General features: G+C 40.7%; 1 protein-coding gene across 2 annotated transcripts in view; it reads left to right on the top strand.

The window, feature by feature from the left end:
- The window catches only part of LOC145456393 (cartilage oligomeric matrix protein-like), a 36,941-nt gene extending 18,436 nt beyond the window's left edge, over positions 1-18,505 (top strand). For both annotated transcript variants that reach the window (XM_080334509.1, XM_080334508.1), the window contains exons 6-21: positions 28-135; positions 2,918-3,097; positions 3,173-3,348; positions 4,590-4,664; positions 5,344-5,431; positions 6,266-6,438; positions 11,225-11,368; positions 11,928-12,051; positions 13,081-13,199; positions 13,907-14,029; positions 14,851-15,009; positions 16,089-16,278; positions 16,359-16,534; positions 16,853-17,025; positions 17,703-17,842; positions 18,050-18,505. In XM_080334509.1, the coding sequence (XP_080190635.1) occupies positions 28-135; positions 2,918-3,097; positions 3,173-3,348; positions 4,590-4,664; positions 5,344-5,431; positions 6,266-6,438; positions 11,225-11,368; positions 11,928-12,051; positions 13,081-13,199; positions 13,907-14,029; positions 14,851-15,009; positions 16,089-16,278; positions 16,359-16,534; positions 16,853-17,025; positions 17,703-17,842; positions 18,050-18,072 (2,171 nt within the window). In that variant the 3' untranslated portion in view covers positions 18,073-18,505. The remainder of the gene's footprint in view (positions 1-27; positions 136-2,917; positions 3,098-3,172; positions 3,349-4,589; positions 4,665-5,343; positions 5,432-6,265; positions 6,439-11,224; positions 11,369-11,927; positions 12,052-13,080; positions 13,200-13,906; positions 14,030-14,850; positions 15,010-16,088; positions 16,279-16,358; positions 16,535-16,852; positions 17,026-17,702; positions 17,843-18,049) is intronic.
- The last annotated feature ends 3,294 nt before the right edge of the window (positions 18,506-21,799 follow it).

Below are 21,799 nucleotides of genomic sequence, written 5' to 3'. Positions count from 1 at the left end.
ATCACCATTATTTCACTGCATCTCCAGAATTGACGGAAGTGATACGCGATTTACATTCCACGCTGAAGATTCAGGTAACTGAGTCGAAGGAGTTGAAACAAACGATAAAGCAATGCATGGCTTGTTCTCAAGAAGGTACTGATTGTTGTAAATTTGTAATAATTATTCATCTTTACCTATAGCCTACTGACATACATATAGTTGCTGTGGTGTTATGATATGCTTGATTGAGCCAGGGATATGTAGAACTATATATCCCTGGATTGAGTCCGCGTTCGTTACATTAGATTGTGCTGCTTTGGATGATGGATAGGAGGTTTGCTAATTCTACTTACTAATGAAATTCTGTCTCACGATTATACACGTTTTCCTAAGTTGCTAAATTTAGTCAGACAATAAATCCTGCCGACCAATTAGCGCTGAACCTACTCTAATTCAAGTGATAACTTGCGCAGGGGCATGCCCGTTTCGTAATGATTTTAGTAACACACCGCCGTCGAAGCAAATAGACCTATAGATTATGATAGGGTTACAATATATACGAAATTCCCCGGACGTGTCCGGAATTTTACTGTAAAAACTGCGGAAGGGAGGAAATTCTAAAATATGCCAAAATGTCCGGAATTTTGAAGACTTGAAGTAGGCTCAAAATTATTTCGTAAATCAGCATCAACAATAATATTTTTAAGCTGATTTTTGCTATTTTAAATTTTTCTGCGCCCTGCGCGCGATTCACTGCAACGTATATCGGTAGTTATTATGAGGACTACGCGCCGCCCTCGCAAAAAATGCAATCAAAATTTACTAAAAATTCATTCATGCATAAAAAAAAACATTCACATAGATAAGTCTAATTGTAATTGCAATTGTAAGATATGCTCCTACAGTTGGTTAAGGCCGTTTGGATGCTTTAATCAAAGAGACTTGTTCTAAACCTGGGGGTCGTTTGCCTTTATTCTGGTGATCGCGAATATGTTGGATGTTGGTCGTGAGTAAGTCTGCTGGGCACGCTGTCCTTTTTTTAGTAATCACATCAGCCTATCAATTTTTGAACTGGGCCACGGAACATTTTCAAATTGGGAATGAGTTCGCGACCATAAAAGGTTGAACACCATCGGATGTGCAACCTGCTGGTGCATTTTATAGTAATATACGGAAGAGCCAATATTATTGACGTAATTCATTCACAATATTTAACAACCGTAGATGCATATAGTAAGCCCCCAAGAAGTTGTATTGATTACCCTATGCAGGGCCCAAGATCAGTGCTTTTTTGGGTGGAAGGGGGCAGAAAAAATGTCGTTCTGGACCTGGTTACAACACACAACCAGGTAACCGCACCGACCTATTAGTATAGCAGTGCTGTCAAACACACGACAATTTTTTTCGGCCCGTGAAGAAATCTGTTGCAGACCCAAGCAATCACCAGAGCTTACATTAGAGATGGCCCTATCTATGTTTGTATACAGTCGATAGGCGAAGCTTTGCTAGTATGACGTCATATTGACCGACAATGTGATACCTCATTATAAAATCCGCTAGTAGGCGCTAAAGAGTGTCCGTAATTTGAGACACAAAAATATGGTAACCCTAGCTTCTGACAGCTAGACGGATAATAAAGTACGGGCTAATGCATTGGTTCTCGACCTTTTCGACGTCGCGACACCCTCTTAAAGGGAAAACAGTTCACGGTACCCTATAGCACTTCAATTACCATGAGTGAAGAGTAGCGTGTAGTAGGTTTATCAAGGCTTCTCCGCGTCATCCTATCTGCATAGGAGCTGTCCCACAAAAAGACTGCATAGGCCGAAAGTAGGCCCTACTTTGAGTTGGCATCTCAGCAAGCATATACGTCTAAGATTTGGCACGAGGATTACAACAAAAAAGGTTATCAACATGCGTCATGTCACTGTTCTGCCCCCGGTTCTAATGTTGGTGACTAGAAAAAAGTTCATCACCCTGGCCAAACGTCAACATCACAACTCAATTGCCCTCGTGATGGCCTTATAGGTTTCGTCATCATATTCTCAAATGCTACTATATGTGGGCGAGTTAGCACACCATCACCAATGACGGTGAATGCCCCGGTTTGATTCTTGGTAGTAGCAACGTCGAGGGTATATCGTAGATTCTACTCCGTACATAGCTGCGCTCACAACGTCTTTAGAGAGAAAAGAAAAAGCGAGAAAGACAGACTAAATAAGAAAGACGAAGATCGAACACTGGCATTAGACTGAGAAACTGTGCTTGGTTGTTTTGACATCGTATTGTTCGTTGCGTGCCTTCGGCGTTGGCTAAATCCACCGACTACGCCGCTCCTTTAATTCGGCCTGCGTAAATTGCCCATTGTAATTATCGCGTGTGTCATCCTTGCGCAGGGGCCATGCCCATAGTAATTATTGGGGCGGTGCTTTAGCAACTGCCAGCTAGAGAAGTTAGTTTTATAGAGGCCGCAAGAGTGTAACTTGTGATAATGAATTTCGAGAAAATACTCATATTTACGGTGGTTGGGAAACTGTTCGTTGTTCTTGTAAAAATAACGTTTTAACATCGAAACATTTTTATGGTCGTAGCCAGGGTCGTAGCTCACCGCATTTATTGACGCTCGATGCTGACAGAAGTCAGTCAAACATCTTGAAGTACCATAAATGTGACAAATATCAATACTTTTCGGTGGGATTATAAGACGAAGAAAACCAAACTTTTCAGCGATTTCAGAATTTGTCAAATAGATGTGTGACTCACTTCAAAATGATGTCCATGGTTTGCAAGGTATATTATCAATGGAATTCTACATTTCTAGATTAATATGCCAAAAGTGAGTATAGTTAGTATGGTAGAATATTGAATCACGGTAACAATATCGATGGCGATTGGTTTGTGCGTAAGTACATAGTGACGCTTGTTTTCGTTACAGGCGTCCAATCCTTTTCGAGATACTCTCCCGAAGTACAGCCTGATTTATCGGTGCACAATGATGTAGCAGTGCAGGATACTCACACAAAACACTGTACTATCAACCCTTGCTTTCCCGGCGTGGCATGCATAGACACCAAAGATGGCTTTTTATGTGGGAAATGTTCAAACGGATACAAAGGTATCGGTGAACGTTTTGGTCACAATGGATAGAACGCAGGATTACGAAGTTAATTTTCAATTTGTTGTACACCAGGGAACGGAACGCATTGTGATGACATCAATGAATGCACGCACTGGCCGGAGTCACCATGCTCACACGCAGTGCGATGCATAAACACCATTGGATCTTATCAATGCCTGTCATGTCCAGCCGGATATCTGGAAGATATAGAAACCGTTCAAATCGACGGAGTGGTTACTAATAAGCAGGTAGTGATGCGCGATTGCTCATGTACGTTGCACACGTGTTCCAATAGAAGTAACCCGTAGTATATGACTTCACAAAACTTCATCCTTACGTGTTTTCTCATTGGTATCACGAGGTTAACTTATGCTTTCATTCCAATGTCTAATGAACTCAACGTCAATCTCCACTCCGTAGCATAGCTTCTCAAACAGGACCAATTCGAAATCGTATTAATATATGTAATATGTATGTCTTTACAGTTTATCGTAATGATTTCGACCATACTCTGTCTTTTATCGACAGTTTTCATAACAACTCAATTGATTTAAGACCATTGGCTAAAGCAGTTTCCAAATGTCTCGCACTGTTACCAGCGAAATCGATAACCAAATACCGTTCCACTCCCCTGCGACATACACGCCGGGTCTAGTTTTGGATTACAGGTTTGGATACGTATTCCGGTTGCAAGCTTGTCGTAACTCCATATCGAATGCTTTGCGGCCACTCACAAACTGTAAGATTACAGCGAACAATGCCAGTTGTCTATTTGAATTTTCAACCCTGGCACTCGAGAGGTGCTCGCTCTCGGCAATACTCGAATGCATTTGTTTTGTCGCGAATATTGATCGTTTGAATGTAGTATCTTGTTCACATCACAGCAGTCCTATACATAGGCGTGTGCTTATCAGTATTATTATGATTATTCATTACTATACTTCGGCTGCATAGTTTGATAGTTCATGATTCAAAATTTGTGACCATACTTATTTCTCGAGGCATGTTCCCTGCAGTAAGCACTCATGGTAAAGTATAATGATTATTTCCTTGTCTCTTCCGCGCTCCCGCAAAAAGTTGAAGACTAGAACAGCTTCGCCTCGCTTAGATAGATTTACAACATTTATTATATATCGATTTGACTAATGTCCCCAAAGAGTAGGTAGTGTATTGACACTTAATAGTATCCCAAATACATTCGATATAGCCTTCATAGCCTTAAAAATTAAAGAAACCTGGAATCGCCACTTAAATTATCTGAATCTCTGCCAGGTCAGAACAAACTTGAAATTGAAGTATCCAAGGTCATATAGTTTTGATTTGGATGAGAATACATATCTAATATTAAATTTGTTGTATAAAAGAAAGAACTTTGTTTTACTCAAAACTTATCAAACCTGCCTTCATTTAGTGATCAATCATATAACCTGCGATTTGCTACATCATATATGCCTTATTCCGTGCTCGTCTGATTTTATCAATTTCGCAGGTGTGCACGGATATCGACGAGTGCAGCAGTGGAGCTTTCGAATGCGAGGAAAATGCGCACTGCATCAACACGGTGGTAAGTGCCAAATTCAACTGCCCGTTACTGTGAATCGATATAAAAGATAAAGTTGGCATCTGTTCCATCGGTTCAATGCATAGTTGCTTCGGCGAAGTTATAAAGCCAAATGACATCGTCCAAATGAGATTATTATATATACTCTGCCAATACAAATATGCATTCACGTCATTCAAGTAGATATACTTCTACTGAACTTACTTGTCAATCTAATTTTTATTATCTGTTGTTATATTCTAGAAACCTATACCAGCGAGTGATATTCGATTAATTGGTTGAAAATTACTGGCCTAATTTCGTCTCGGAAAAGGCCATTGCCCATTGTCCATTTCCAAGCTGATTTACTTTATCTATACTTATGCTGTTCCATTTGGTACCCTCATCTGTGGACAATCTGGACATGCGTCTTTTCACGTAAAATTCATATTATTGTTACTGTAATCCGAAAAGCCTGAGTCGGTGTTTTCTTTTATAGAATTCATAGTTTCTTCTCGACTCCATTCTATCGTACACTTCTAATGCTTTGAAATGGTAACCAACAAACTAGCATGCCTTCCCGTTACACGTTTAGCGTGAATCTGATATAACTTATGCTGCGATCAGGAGATTGCATGGTCATTGGCACTTTTATCAATGAACGTGTACATTGTACATAAATATTATTTCGTGTACATTCCAGGGATCCTACAAATGCGAATCTTGTCAACAAGGATATCGTCGTAATAACACGGGCGATTGCGTGGAAATGCGTCTATGCCAGGATGGAGGTATTTAGACGTGTATTTGTATATATATGACAATTGCGATTCATATTTAGTATAGAATGATATTCATTGAATTTGCTGTCGAGGATTTGCAAGTAGCCTACCTTCATTTCTTGTCGCTATAATAATGAAATAAGCTTACGACTTTCGTTGCGACCTAACGATCCATAAGACATACTTCACGTCCGGCTTATGTCTTTTAATCTTCAGTAATCACTCCTTCCACACCAGTTATTACTCATAGAGGGAATCATCATTCCGTTGCTGGAATGTTCCATTGTGTGAAATCTGCAATAGCGAGACATTGCTTCTCGGTAAACAATACCTACGGCAGTCGACAACAAATTTTGCAAATCGGATTTATATATAGTATAGATACTGTTATTACCACACGTGACTACTCTTTCTAGTTTCTTTCAACAGTTCCATCCGGAAACTATATTCTTAGAAGCATTAACATTTGTCAAAGTTGAAGTGTTTGATAACAATCAAGCTGTGACGATCGTAATGCACCCGTAAAATTAGTCAACCGACAGTGTGCCACCTAGTTTTGTTATCAGCCCGATATTTGTCGCCACTCCGAAACCACCGAATTTAAATATGCGAGGCGAAACTGTAAATGTACAATCACGTCCTTTTATCAGTTCTTCTGCGGCCCATTTCCCGACGTAATGGTCTCTCACTTGAATTTACTATTATCTCCCACAGCTCAACTGGAAATACGTAGCGAAAATAAACAATAAGATAACCTGTTTGTTGTAATAGATGCATATCGCGTGATTGTAGTCTGATTCGTAATGTTTTCAAATCCGGTTGATAATGTTGAAACGTATCTAGGCGACAGCCCATGCGATAAACATGCCGACTGTTACGTCACCAACACTGCAGAGACGTACGCATGCGTGTGTCGTTTCGGATATGCCGGGAATGGATATATATGTGGAGAAGATTCTGATATGGACGACTACCCTGATGATGCGCTTGAATGTAGCGAGAATAATTGTAGACAAGTGAGTTCAAACTTCGCGATGCGATATGCCGGCCAGACATGGGGTAATCGTGATTAGTAATCGTAATCGATTACGACGATTACAGCATTTTCAAGTAATCGTAATCGCAATCGATTACATTCGAAAAAAATCCAAAGTAATCGTAATCGTAATCCACTACTTCACATATCTAATCGATTTCTTTGTGAAAGAACGATTACTTTTTTATTTGTACAATGAATATGACATAACCGAGCATTCGTGAACAAGGAAGAGATATTGTACCAGTCTATTGATAGCGCAAACGGTTGATTTTCAAACGCCACTGCTCATTATTACGTCATAAGTATTAGCTTTGCTCGTCCTTGCGTAAGAAGTATCCACACGTAGTAAATATATTCGATGTACATTGTTGTGTAATTGTTAGAACAGTGTAAGCCATGCTGTATATCAGGTTATCAATACACTCCAGACGCCACTACCTCGCAGCAAGATAATAATAATAATCGTTGGGTTATATTTTTCATCTGAACAAGTCACACACAATGTACAATGCGATGTAAAGAACAGATATAAGGATGTCAAGCGACGCGCCTGTAGCTGCGATCCTTTTACTCTAACATCCACCTCGGCCTAGAGTACCCGATATCACAGTTCTTATCGGTTTTGATCTTGTTGAAGCCGCGGCCCTTTCTACCAGTTCTTTCCATTCCTTGTGAGTGCTTTCTTTAGTCGGGTCTTTTTCTGGGCAACGGCAACGGCGGGCGAAGAGGAGCCCAGATAAACCGCCGACTGCAATCGAACCGGGCCCGCCAGATTGGTGAGCGCTTATCCTTACCACCACGCTATCTCCCGGCCTAATAATCACCACTCTGCCTAGTTTCAAATAGTAACTTATGTATTGATGTTTGGTTATGCTTAGTAAAACGCAGTTTGGTTATACGTAGTACGTAGCCTATGTATTATACGTAGCCTACACCGGACAGACAAAGATTTGAAATTTTGTACTCGTCAAATAAAACATTACGATGGTTAAAATCAACAGCTGCTGATATATATCATAACCGAGCCGTTCTTTGCCGTTTCTCGTAACGGCAGCTTGCAGTATCTGTATTAAGTGGAAGGTAGAATTTTATGTTCACTATATATCTTAATCTCATATGACTGTACTTGAAACGGGCGCCAATCGTTATTTCCCAATTCCTCATTCGACATTTATATCTGTCGTCATAGCCATCCGCTTATACACCATGTTAGCGTGGGTTGTAGGTACAATCAGGACCAAAACAGCAATTCGTCCCCACTCCAAACGCTGGTATTGGTAGGGTTGTAACCAAGTCACAATGTTCCGAGTCACAAGTCAATCTCTCATGTATAGTTTTCACTCGAGTCAAGTCGAGTCATTTTCAATTCACTCCGAGTCAAGTCTGAGTCCAAGTCAGGTAGTATAGGGTCGAGTCCGAGTCATAGTGTTTGACTCGAGTACGAATCCAAGTCGTTATGTTCACATATCAGTTTTCCGATCAATCCGGTTCAACCCACTTTTTTCAACTCTATGCCCGAGTGATATAGAATGGCTCGTCTTCATAATATAGTATTTTTCATCAGTTTCCACAGTTAACGGTCCTATTTTCAAGTATCAGGACTGATAGCCGAAATACAAATAATGTGGTAACTTTATTATTCTTCGAAGTTACATGGAATGTCTGTCTTGGCCGTTCTAGTCTCGAGCCACACAGCGCGGCTACTGACAATTGACATTGGACACATAGGCCTAGCCAAAGTTTTGGCCAAGGTCAGACTTTGGTAGTACACTTTGTTGAGTTGCATGTTGGCCAAAATTGCATACGTCTTTTGGTGTGTCGTGGCGGGGTAATGACCGCCAACGAAATGCGTACATGCATGCTTTTTCTCTCGAGGGGAAGAGGTATGCGTTTCAAAATCAAGCTATTTAGAGACATTAAATGCCAAAGCTCGAAGAAAATTCTCAAGTTCATTAACTCTCTTGAAAATACTCTATAATAATTTATGTTGATTTACGAAATACTTTTAAGTCCCCTTACAGCTCGCTCCCGGTCCTATTGGGGAGTTTGGGGTGTGGCAGTTACGGACCTGGCAAGAATGCAAATCGCTGGTTGCGACGAATAGTCCTGCATAGAGTTGGGCAATGGGTGCATGACGTAACAAGAACATTACGCATAATTTACGAAGAAAGTTGTTATCTCATTAGACCTTTTCATCGCAAGCCTTATATTGTCTTCCAATATCTCTTCTGAAATTAGTTCTAAGAAGCAAAACAAATGTAATCGTAAGTAATCGTGATTACTTTTGAAATGTAATCGTAATCGTAGTCGACTACTTCCTGATTTTGCTGTAATCGTAATCGTAATCGTAATCGCGGGATTCACAAGTAATCGTAATCGCAATCGATTACATTCGTGAAGTAATCACCCCATGTCTGATGCCGGCGCACTAGACCAATATTAGGGTTACCATATTTTGGAATTCGGAGAGGACGACACATATGGAATCTGGAAAGGACGACACTTTTTACAAATCATATAATTCATATTACCGGACTTGAAAACAGCTGATTCTAAAATTTGTACCGCTCGAACGTCCGCATTCTCGGTTTCGCGTCCTAAAACATATTCGTGCATTATACACACGCATATATCGAACCAAGTGGCATAACGCCAGCTGTCAAAATCCGTCTACAAAAATGTTCACAACAATTAGTACCAATGTATAGACGTCATTGTAAGCGATATCTCATTTAGCATACGGTAGGTAGCATAGGCGCCGAACCTGGGCAAGTGGGCATGCCAGGCATACCTAGACATTCTTTTAGGTATGCGGCATGCCTAGAATTCGGTTTGGCATGAATCGGCATAAACCCCGATTGTGTTATTTAGAACGAATCGCAATGTATTTCCGTTTACGACATTACCTGCTACCGCTTATGTGAGCGAGGTAACCCGTTGCGCGCGGCCAATTAGCTACAAGCGTGTTGCCAATTAACGAGATTTGTCTGTGCACAATGAAATGGCGACGCGATCTCCCGCTGAGATGATCGCGAAATTGTGTCATTGATTACCGTGAGCTCGGCAATCATCGCTTGCGACGCTTGCCTGCTTTATCGCGTCTCCTACAAGCCTAGTTTCACTGGCTTGAGCATGATGAACAATCACATCAGCAGTAGGCCCGGTGCCATCGCTGCCTGCACTATCGCATCTGCATTGGCGCACACAATATTATCGCTTGCCTACACAATCGCATCTGCAACAGGCCTGGTACGAAAGATATCATCGCTGGCCGACTATCGCGTCTAGAGCCGAGCATGTGTTGGCTCCCATCTCTCGGGCCTAGCGTGCGTTAGCTCCAATCTTTCGATGGCTTGGTGACAATGCCGTTAGGTGTTTGTTGGTTAGCGATTGTAATTAAAGAGCGACATCGCTGACCTGAATGACATCGAATGCCCGCAGACATGTGCGATTGTGAGTGCGCCGTGCATGCGTAAGTGAATTCCGCTAATACCTGAACATAACCATCAGAAGATGTGTGTCAACTGTCAAGGCTTGAGTTGTAAAAGACGAGAAAGGTTTGAACAACCTGAAATCGGTGCCATTATAGAACAGATTCCATAACAACTCTGACATTTTGCCTTGCGCAAATCGTCGCCGAGGTTACGTAATACGCGTTGATAAGCGGCGTATTTAATTGTTCGCTGGCGATCAGGGACTCGCTAATTGACAGAACTTCCGGACTCATTGACAAGCTTATCATACGCGCAAGTTTGTTAACACGAAGATATTGCATAATCGGCATTTATGCAGGCACTTAACCCTCATGAATTGATGCTATATTATCCCTAATTATCAATTCCGTCGGATCATGACGTCATTCCTTTGTGACGTCATCGAACTCGCATGCCTAAGGAAAATTAGCGTTCGGCGCCTATGGTAGGTAGGATGGCTAACAACAGTCGTAAGCTAAAGGTAGAAGAAAGATGCCCAAAATGAGGCCCGTCAGACGATTTCACATAAACGCATTTTCGTAGCAATTTGCAAATCATTTTAAACAATACAATTTTTGCGCATGCTCCACTCAGAGACCCATTATTTGGCTTCGTTCAAATCGCATTGGCGACTGCCACCCTAAAACGCAGCTACTGATGGGCAGAATCGTATCCACCAGCGTCTGTCCCAAGTCCGGCAAATGGGTGGGATTGCGAGAGGACAGGCATCCGGCGTAAAACTCCAGCCAAACGATCATCATCGATTCGCAGTGGAAGTCCGAATGACACAAATTATATGAAAACTCTTGATAAATTATTGGTGGACAATTAAACGAACACTAGGCTTGCACCTAATAACCCTCAATTTAGCAAGGAAACATGATTAATACGCGCTGTTTGCAATATTAGCATTTGAGAAATAATAGTGCGATCGACAGAAACTTATGGAATGCTGCAGCCAACCTCGAAAGAAGCTTGGGCAGGCATGCTTGCTTCCAGCTATGGAAGGATTACACATATAAAGCGTTCGGTTTTCTTCAAGAATATATCTCACTTTGGAATTGATATGTGCTTCATTCTGTCATCAAAATAAAGGGTAGGCCTACAATGTGCATTGCCTATGCGCAGTCTCGTGGCTATCGCGCATGCCGCTAGTTCCATATTGTACTTGTCATATCATATCCCGAATATGTTACCTTGTTAAAATCCTTACAGGTGTAAGCTATTTTAGGCCATGAAAAATATATCGCCGATATTTCCTAAATTCATTACGTGCATACCTTTACGCAGGATAATTGCCCAACAATTCCTAACAGCAGTCAAGATGATTCCGACATGGATAGAATTGGAAATGTTTGTGATCCTGATGCGGACAATGATGGCGTCTGGAATGACGAAGACAACTGTCCTTATATTCCCAATAAGGATCAGCAGGTATAACTGCACTACTGAGGATGCGTTACTATATACGACGCGAAAATCCAGAATTTTGGACGTCTTAGTAAAAACGGCCTCCAGCCCTCCACCAGCATGTCTTGAACGTGTTTCCCGCATAATTCATGATTCGCACCATATCGTTTGTCGTAAATTTCACAACTATTGTAGTTAATCTAGGGTTTTTCAGTTTGCACATCTAGTATTTTGTCAATATTCTCGAATGAAAACACTGGTTATTTGCACCAGAGTAATGAAAACTCGCTCAAGAGTTTGCCATATAAATGATACTTATTGTGATTGTTGCGATTATCGTTGCCAAGGATAAAAAGTCTCGTGTGAAATCGGCACTCGGCAGTATTCCTACAAATTAGCTTTTATTGTAATAAGCAACATTTTCATTGCTCATATTGCTGAATTTACTCCATTTGCTTACTGACGTTCGCTCTTGATGAGAAGCAGTCGAAAGAGTGGAATATATTTGGCGATGTAACGGACATTTGTTTGTTGTGGTATTACAGTTTTGTACCTCCAGAATCCAAAGTATTGGCCTTTGCAGAATTCAGATTCAGACATGCATGGTGATGCTTGTGACAACTGCCCCAACGTGGAAAACATTAACCAGTACGACCATGATAGCAATGGGGAAGGCGATGAATGCGATAATGACAAAGATGGCGATGGTCAGTATTAGGGCTTGCAGAATGAATCGGTACGATCGAACAGTCAATTTTCAAACTTGAGTCTCAAAACTTCGACTCTTAGAAAAAAAGAGACGTCACAATTTACCAGAGGCGATCAAAGTAGCCAGGTTTCGTATACTCAAGAAGAAGTATAAATAACGAAGTAACGTAAATTCCAACTTCCAATTTCAGATGTCCAACACTGCAAGGAATTCAGGTGGTCGAAGTCGTCTGTGTTGCTACTCAGTATAGAAATAGAAATAATGTCGAAAATTTCTACCCAAGTAGCGCAAGCAGAAATAGTTATTTCCAAGTGATGTCAAAACTACTTCAAGTAAGATTAGAAAGTGCGAACTACTGGAGTAATAAGCTTCTAAAAGTAGATTAGATCGAGTGGTCGCATGCTTTTAGGTGTTAATACGCGCTGGCTATTTTATATATTTCAGGGTGATTTTGAGTAAGGCCTAATGATTAATGAACGCTACGAATTTAGATGCTATGTTCGAAAAAAATATTCAGTTACCGTGGTGCAGAGACTATTTTGCTCGGCTGGTATCACAATATCAGTCATAAATATGATGTGCAAACACATCCAAAACCTTCTTTAAACTTTACATAATCCAAGGAGTAAGAAGTAATTAGTTTTGTGTAAAAAGCTGTGTAAGTGAAATTGTAAAGAAGTGGAAGTAGTCTAAAACACAACCACTTGAGTAATTGAGCAAGTAGGCGAAATGTGCTTTACTTTGATTACTCTGAAAAAGTAGCAGTACTTCTTTTCTGACCCCCTGTACAAGCAACATATTGGAACACTTATCTGGAGTGACACTAAATGCAACAGATATCAGTTGAGGTCGAAGAATCATTGCGAATTGCATCGCGCGTGGACCCTATCGATGGTATTAGATTACAAGTAACCCTTCTTTGTTATCGAAAGCATTCACCATCGTATTAAATGACGACCCGCGTTCTATTTTTAAATTATCGCAGCGGATAAAAATGTAAGAAGGACGTTTCTTTGATTGGCGATAGGTGTCGCTGACAAGATCGAAAACTGCAAATATGTACCGAATTACTCCCAAAATGACGGGGATGGCGATGGTGTAGGCGATGCGTGTGATAACTGTCCGGTGCACAGTAACAGAGAACAGGTAATTTGAGAATTGATATGCGATGTCACGCTATCCCTTTGTAAGTATTTGAATGTTTTTTCCGCGGATTTTATTAATCAATTCGTCAAATCTTCACAAATTTATCCAGAATTCAATTTATCGCATCATGGCTGAATATGAATACTTGAGCCGTGCTGCGTTCAGAGCTGGTGACGGGCCACTGGTCAGTAACCGCGTACTCACTGTAGTTCCGAGATAGGTTTAGGTATACATTACGTACATGAGTGAAATTGCCACAACTGGGCGAAATAACCCTGTATCACGGTACCTGAATATATTTTCAAACACTGCACCTGTTGGTATTGTCATTTGATATTTTGTATTCGTCCCGAGCAAGCATCTTGCAATTTAGAACGTAACCACCTACGATAAATTGCTAAAAAGTGTGCCACCAAAATCTACTATATGAAGCGACTTACTGGAGCTCTTTTTCCCAAATTCATTTTGTACTTCCATTTAAAGTTGTTTTGATATGTCATTCAAATCAAGTAGAAATTTATAGCGTTACTTCTACTACCATTTAAGTACCAATGAAGGCTAGCCTACTTTAAGCTCCTCTGGTTACATAGCAGTGTATGTATAGTTGTATACTGTACACCTGTAAAGTCGTGCATTCGCCGAATGTTATCTTCAAATTTTCGTCAAAGCGGTCACCAATTGAGAATTTTACATCTTTCTTTACGAAGCGGGATCGTGACAACGACTTCGTTGGCGACGACTGCGACACAGACCACGACACTGATGGTGACGGCATACAAGACGACCGTGACAATTGTTACGCAACAATTAATCCTTCCCAAATCGACACGGTAACACAATTCCTTCTGTCGTTGTGTTGTAACCTCGCCCTCCGACAAGATGTCTTTAAATACCAAACAAACTTCTAGGGCTAGGCATTCGTTTTCGTTCTAATCAAGTCATATGAAGCGGGAAACAATGTCCTTTATTTTGATCGTATGTAAAACGACGCAACACATGCCTGCTCATCTTGTAGGGTTTGACATTGTCCGAAATCCGCGGGCAATCAAAGGCTTGAGAATACTTGCCATATCGGCAGGATTATATTACGAACTTGAGAATGTAATCTAATGATTTCACAAATCAAAGGGGATTTCGTTACCATGCGGTTCGGTTTACGGGCAGTTTCGCGCGCCTAACTACGTAACCACGTTCTTAGCAAGTTAGCCAAGTTCGTTGGGGTGTGTATTCGCTATTCAGGTTCAGTGTATTAGTTTGAATAGACGCCCCTATAGCGGGACAGACAACGTTGATGATTAAGCGCATTTTAACGAATTATAAACATGAAGACTTTGGAACAAATGCCTCTTATAGCTATGTATAATGTATATGTATTGTACACTTAATGTGCAAGTCGTTGCAAGTGGCTAGGACTGTGGTGCGGAAGACCATTATTTCGGAATTTCCCTTGATTATTGCGTCATTTAGGGCGCTACATCATCATGCCTTGGTTATCATCACACGTCATTCATGAATTCCCCCCTTCCCTATCTCACATTTGAGCGCTGAAGTGCATCTCGCGAGCAGTTTCGACTTGACTTTGCATTGAGCTATGTTTTCATTCCCAAATGTCAGCTGGTCATGCATTTCGCAACATTCCGTCTACGTGCAGGACAATGATGGCCAAGGAGATGCTTGTGACGAGGATGACGATAACGATCTCATACCAGATCACGACGCCTTCAGCTTCGATAATTGCAGGCTTCTACACAACCCCAACCAGATTGACGAAAATCGAAATGGCGTCGGGGATGCTTGCGAAAATGATCAGGTACGGCGTAGTTTAAACCTATGTGATGTATGGCAGCTTTAACAAACGACAAATGTTAGCTGTAAGAGTGCTCTACTGATGGTAACCATTAATGGAAGGGATTCCAAGCCTGCAGTAATTCAAGGTGAATGCCACCACTACAAGGAATACATTTGATTCTAATGCAACCAGGGGCGGTCAAGGTGTAGGTAGGTACACAGCTGCTTAAGTGGAACTAGAAGTAGCGCCGTGCATTTCCATTCCATCACTTCAAGTAGAAGTATCAGTTTCCAAGGCATGTCAAAACTACTTCAAGTGGGAGTTGAAACTGAAAGGTCTTAAAAGTAATTACTTCACAAGTAGGCCTAAGTAGTTTCAAAATGTAGTTTGGTCGAGGGGTCGCATACTTTTAGCAGTGCATCGAGGGTGGCTACTTTCGACATTGAAAGCTGGAGCTTCGCGACTAACGCATAATCACTAATTCCACTACAGATAGGTATCGGTACAAACTTCGAACATATATTCACTTACCATGGTACAGGGAACATTTCCCGTGGTTGTTATGACAATTTCACTCACGAAAGTCATGAAAACTTATAAAAAACTGCTCTATACTGTAAAAATCTTTAAAAATGAAAAAAATATAGAGTTTTGTCAAAAAAAATTCTGTCAAGTAGAATCATAAGTACTCTAAAATCATAACCACTTGAGGAGGCACGGAAAGTAGGCCAAACCTATTTGGGTGCTATGAAAAAGTAGAGTAGTTCGTTATTGGCCATCTCTGAATACAACTACCATTCGCAGTGGGAATGGGTCTATAGCTTGGAACCCGTGCCCTTAGCAATTCACATTATTGTAAAATTTAACGTTGATGTTAAAAGTCATGGACCACCACCCACCCGAAATCAACATCATCGATCCGCAGTCTTCTGCTTGTCACAAATTGCACACCACAGCCGGCACGCAATATATGTGTGTGACAAGTATTCGATAGCAAAATGGATTCCCATAGCAATCAATAAATATAGTATAGCCGGCGGTGTGGCCACGATGTACCTTGTAGTGTAATTGAGTAGCGATTGAGGATACCAAATTCTCAGGATGGCGACGGGGTCCTAGATTGGATTGACATTTGTCCGTTGGACAAAGAAATCAACGTGGCGGACTTCAGGTCATCGCAACAAGTTCCTTTGGATTTTCGAGATGACATACCGGAGCCGGTTTGGAAAATCTCGAGCCAGGGAAGAGAGATCACTCAAAGTATACACTCCGCTCCTGGGATGTTGATAGGTAACTTGAATACGTATACTAAAAAGGCAAGGATTTCTCCAGAATATTGTAGATACATATCCTTTAAAATTGTCGCATAGGTCTCGATTCCTTTGACGGGGTGGATTTCAGTGGCACATTCTACGTCAACACGACTAGTGGTGAAGAGGATTTCGCGGGATTTGTGTTCAGTTATCAGAGCAGCAGGAAGTTTTACGTTGTTTCGTGGAGGCGTACGTGGCCAAAACGCCAAAATAGGACTGGAATAGATCTCAAGGTGGGCTAAACGCGCCGTAGGCTACCACTGACTTTTATTGCGTAGATGAGTTCGGTAAAATGTGTATATTTTGTTCGGAACGAATTCCAATCTCCCGAGTAAGCGATTGAAATCCGTGGCACGACGATAAGTCTTATCGTATTTCGTACCCTAATTGGACAATGTGCAGTAGGGTAGCTGTAGATGCGTCATATGGCTATAAAATCATACAAACCTAAGTCGATATATACTCCAAACCGTTTACCCACTAGGCACTTAGTGAGTGGCCCATTCAATTTGCCTGATCATAGGCAATTTATAGCACAGTAAATATTTAAGGCTGTGAATTCAATAACCGGACCCGGACCTGGCCTGCGAAATGCTCTAAGAATCCCAAACAGCACCAAACGCCACACGAAAACCATCTGGTCTGACGACTCGGACGTGGGTTGGAAGCCGGGAACAGCATACAAATGGGTCCTGCAGCATAAACCTCAAAGTGGGTTCATCAGGTAGGAAATTTAACTGTCGTAACTCATTTGCTCCATCTGCTATTGGTCATTCGTGTTTACGCGCCAGGTGCAATAGCAGTTCAATAATAAGCTCAAAATAGATTGAATCAATATGATCCTTCCCAGAAACTCAAAACTTACTGCATCTAGGATGACATTTGGTATATGTCGGCCCAACGGGATGTGACAATAGTTCACATGTGCCCCCGAAACAGGCCTATTTGTGACTCTTTTCACACACGCAAGTTGGGTAGGTTTTGCATCGGATTTGACGCGAGAATTGATGTGAAATCTACATTTAATTACGGTTTTATATTCTCGACGAATTCACGGGATTGAAACCCAAAATATGCGGTCAATTTCCGGATAATAACATCACGAACTCCACTCATTAGCAACCTAGCTTCAGCCCCAATTCTCAGATCTCAGGCTCACTTTTATTTCGGACTTAATTTTTAATTGGTCCTTGTGAATCGTATCGCATACCGATTGTCGGATTTGAGATCGAATTTGAAGAATGGTGATCATCAGTCGACTGACGTTTGTTACACAGGCGTTAAATTCCCAGTACAGTCTGTCCCGATACAAATCTGATTACAAATCTGAAGAAAGCGTGTTTCGTTATACCTCACACTATATAGGTGTCGTCCATTCTATCTTATCGCTCTTCTTTACAGAATAAAATTCTACGAAGTGCGGCAACTGATAGCGGACACGGGACCACTTTTTGATCACACCGTCCAGGGTGGTAGACTTGGTGTATTCTGCTTCGGTCAGGAAAGCGTGATATGGTCGCAGCTAATGTACCAATGCAACGGTAAGCCGTGACATGGGAAGCATTGATTCTTGACCCGGTTTAGCAAGGAACAATGCGCATATCCGTTGCGATTCCTGGCTATGCACATCACAGCTTCCACGACCGTGGAGTGTGGATAGTATGAATGCTATCGTTCCCCCGTCATTAGAAATGAAACATATACATGTTCATTTCCCCTTCTGCTATAGCTAACTTGCTATATTTCAGACCACTCGGATGACAGTGTATGACGGAAGCATCAAGTCACGCGAGTACAGATGAGAAAATGAAGTGGCTCGTTCTTCGGCACGAAGTTACGTGTTCAAGCAAAGATGGTCATCGCTGTTGTGCGATGTATGATGATGCGCTCCGAACTAAGACATTCCAATGTCGCTACCTCCATACTCGGGTTTCCTGTACCGTCCATCGCAATGTAGATTGTATATCGATACGATATCATACAATATCATGAAACTCGGCTGATAACAATCACAATAGAACGTTGTAATGAATATATATATATATATATCGCACGGTTACGAACTATAGCTCAGTCAACGCCTATGCATCAATATTCTAATTTGCTAATTGTAAATGTATGACTGTTATAGATATGGATCCATTCATTTTCAGATATCCATACTTTTACGATCACAATGTGAATAAACCAATGTTGAGATGACATATCTTATTTGATCTTCGAAGCATTAAAGACGATGGACGGGCGATGTGTTTAGCATATGTAGGGTTGCATCAGGGTTGTAACCAAGTCACATGTTTCCGAGTCACGAGTCAATCTTACTTTTGTTATTAGAGTAGAATATTTTGGATATGAAAAATAGTCGGCTTAATAGTATGTATTATATTATATTAAAGAATTTCTCACTAAAAACACTCCATTTATTTTCAAAAATAAAATTTTCTCCTCTCATATTATTGATTCAACTTTTTAAAATTGAGCCAGATTCAGTGTTCTTTTTATGCAACATAACAATTTTATCAAGTAAAATAAAAAAGAAGTTATTTTTGAACAGCCCTATTGTACAAACATCACACAACATTAGCCATTCATTATTACTCACGTGCACAATGCACATATACCTAACAAAACGTTAAATGGACGGAGGGTATTGTGTGTTTTCACAGACCGCAGATCAAATTATTGAGTTACACTTCAAAAATACTAAAGTGGAAAGGAGATCCTCATATATGTTATAGCGGCATGGCCTTGAAATAAATCCACATCTACTGAATTCACGTTCCACTGGTGCACTAGATACAGGAATTGACAAGCATTTTTGAACCACATTGAAGAGCATTGGATACTCATTCTTTCTAGTCGCCCCAAAAATGCAAAGAATCATCGCCTTCAAATCTACACATTAACTTATCAGTCTCATCCAAGTACTTGACCATCTGGGTCATTTCATTGGCTCGAATTGACCTTTGCTTCAATTGTTTGTATAATTGAAGAGTCTTGAGTACTTTGATTGCGGAGGATCTATTACCTCTTCATCACAGGATGATTATGTATAATGCATTGCTACTATATGTACCATTGTCTGTTGTTTTTACGGCGGCATATCTGATATCAGACGAGTGCAACGAAAGCAGTGGCGACAAATAGCGATGTCGGCAGAATTCGTCAGATGCGTTGATCTAGCCCTTACGATTCGAAAATTTCTTCATCTTCAAGTCATATAAAATAGGCCGAGTCAATGACTTGGGTCGAGTCATGCGTAATGACTCGAGTACAAGTCGAGTCAATCCAAATATTGACTCGCGTCGAGTCGAGTCATTTTCCCATTTCAAGAAAATGACTCGAGTCAAGTCGAGTCACAAAAAAATCGTGACTCGAGTCTGACTCGAGTCGAGTCATGACTCGAGTCATTACAACCCTGGGTTGCATACACAAATAGTGTTTTAAGACCCTTTATTTAGAACAGTGATTATCAAACTGGGGGGCGTGAAAGCAGATGAAGGGGGCAAGAATCTGCTATTAACTGAAAAAAGTTTTCGCGCTCGCCACGATTTACCTGCAGTTCATGATTATAAGCAATCATTGCTGTGTATAGTTCGAATTCCATATTTGAGAATTCTCTCATCAACAGTTATAAGTTATAACTAGGGCAAGTTTTTGCAACTTTTGCTTATAGCTTCCGGCAGCTTCCTAAATAATCAGAAGTTATCTAGTATGGTGTTTTGAGCAGTTTGAAGTATTCTTATATTGCAATTTTTTGCAACTTTTCTCAATTTTGTCATGAAAATTTTTGCAATTTTTTCCATTTTTCATGCAACTGACTTTTTACTGGAAACATTTGGCACTTGACGTAAATAGATCGCTTGATTATTTCACCGTCGTTTAAATTTGACGTCCTTTCTGATCTGACGTAGGCTTACATTCAGACTAGACCGCCGAAAATTACATTTTCATTGGGTCGATTTTTTCAGGCTATTGATTTTGTTGAAGTCGCTCGCCAACACAGACTTTTGCTACAGTGCCTTGGATACGGATCGATTAAAGTATCTCACACCTTTATAATTTCAAGGAACTTGTCCATAAATGCAACTATTTAGCGTAACTTTTGTGAAAAAATAAGTGCAGCTTCCCACGGATTTAACTGCAACAAAAACTTGCCCTAATAATGATATTACTAATATTATTATCTTACATGCCATCAAACTATCCATTGAGATTGTTTTAGCATCCTGGTTGCAGTTTGTGAAATGACTATAAGGAGGGGTGCGAAATTTTTCACTGTCATAAGGGGGCGTGTCTAAAAAAGTTTGAGAACCACTGGTTTAGAACATGTTTTAAATCATGTTTAAAAACTGCCTTTAAATTTGTTTGTTATATAACGTTGTATAATTTTGTAAATACTTTCGAAAAAAACATGCGGCATTAACTTATGGACGATTTGCACCCGATAGAGTTGACGTATACGATATCGAGTGCATGGCTGAAACCCCCGAAATCGTCGTCCGTTCAACAGTTATACCATGTAGATATATCGATCATTGGTACGGAATGGGCGTTCTGATGATGATGACCGGTCTGATTATTACAGTGGTCGCAAGCCTTTTTCGTAGAAGGAGCCATATTTACCTATTTTCAATTGTCAAAGTCAAACCACTGTGACGTCACAATTAAGAATTCGTGACGTGATGACTTGAAAACAACAACAACAAAAACACAAAAATTTTAAACCAGGGCCACTTTTGAAATATGATTGCATTAAATGCAAGCCTAAGTATATAGGCTACTTATAGCTGGATTGAAAAGCAATTGTTTTACTGAGCCCTCGTTGCAATGTCACAATTAACTGACCGCAAACGTGCGGTTAATTGTTATGACAATTTCCTTCGTGAAAGTGTTGCAAACCTACTCAAAAACTACTTTCTACGTTATAAAATCTGAAGTTTCAAAAAGTAAGTCTGAAAACATGACTACTTTCAGTTAGTAGCGAAAGTGGACCTTGGTACTCCGAAAAAATAGTCGGTACTGAACACCTCTGCTGTAGCATCTGCAGGCGGAGTTGGGTGTTTGAATGTAGGACTGTTCAAGCCGCGTCCAAATTCTTACTACCTTTCCATTGCATCGCAATCTTGTGATGTTTTCAACGGCTCGCGTTCTGACTGTCAAAACAACTATAGCCTCATGGCAGCTATATTTATAGGTTGCGCGATTATGGCACTAGCTTGCTTGACCGCATGTCTCCCGAATCACGAATGGGTTGCGACAAAGTTGTGACTACTGAATAAATTTCGCTATATTTCTATTGAATCATACGGGAAAGACTCTCAAACCATGAGCAATTAAATGTTAGTCATAATGTCGGGGAGCATTGGAAAACACGAGCCACACAGCCCAAAGTCGTTTTCGCATGGATGTAAGTCAAGTGTGAACTACAATCATCATCATCATCATCATCATCATCATTGGTTTATTAGCAATTTTATCAGTTCAATACACCACAA

The sequence above is a fragment of the Botryllus schlosseri genome, chromosome 14, assembly GCF_051294905.1.
Source record: "Botryllus schlosseri isolate E-star chromosome 14, Bs_hap1, whole genome shotgun sequence".
In the NCBI taxonomy this organism is placed as follows: Eukaryota; Metazoa; Chordata; class Ascidiacea; order Stolidobranchia; family Styelidae; genus Botryllus; species Botryllus schlosseri.
The sequence above is the reverse complement of the archived record's forward strand: the minus strand, read 5'-3'. Positions and strand labels throughout refer to the sequence as shown.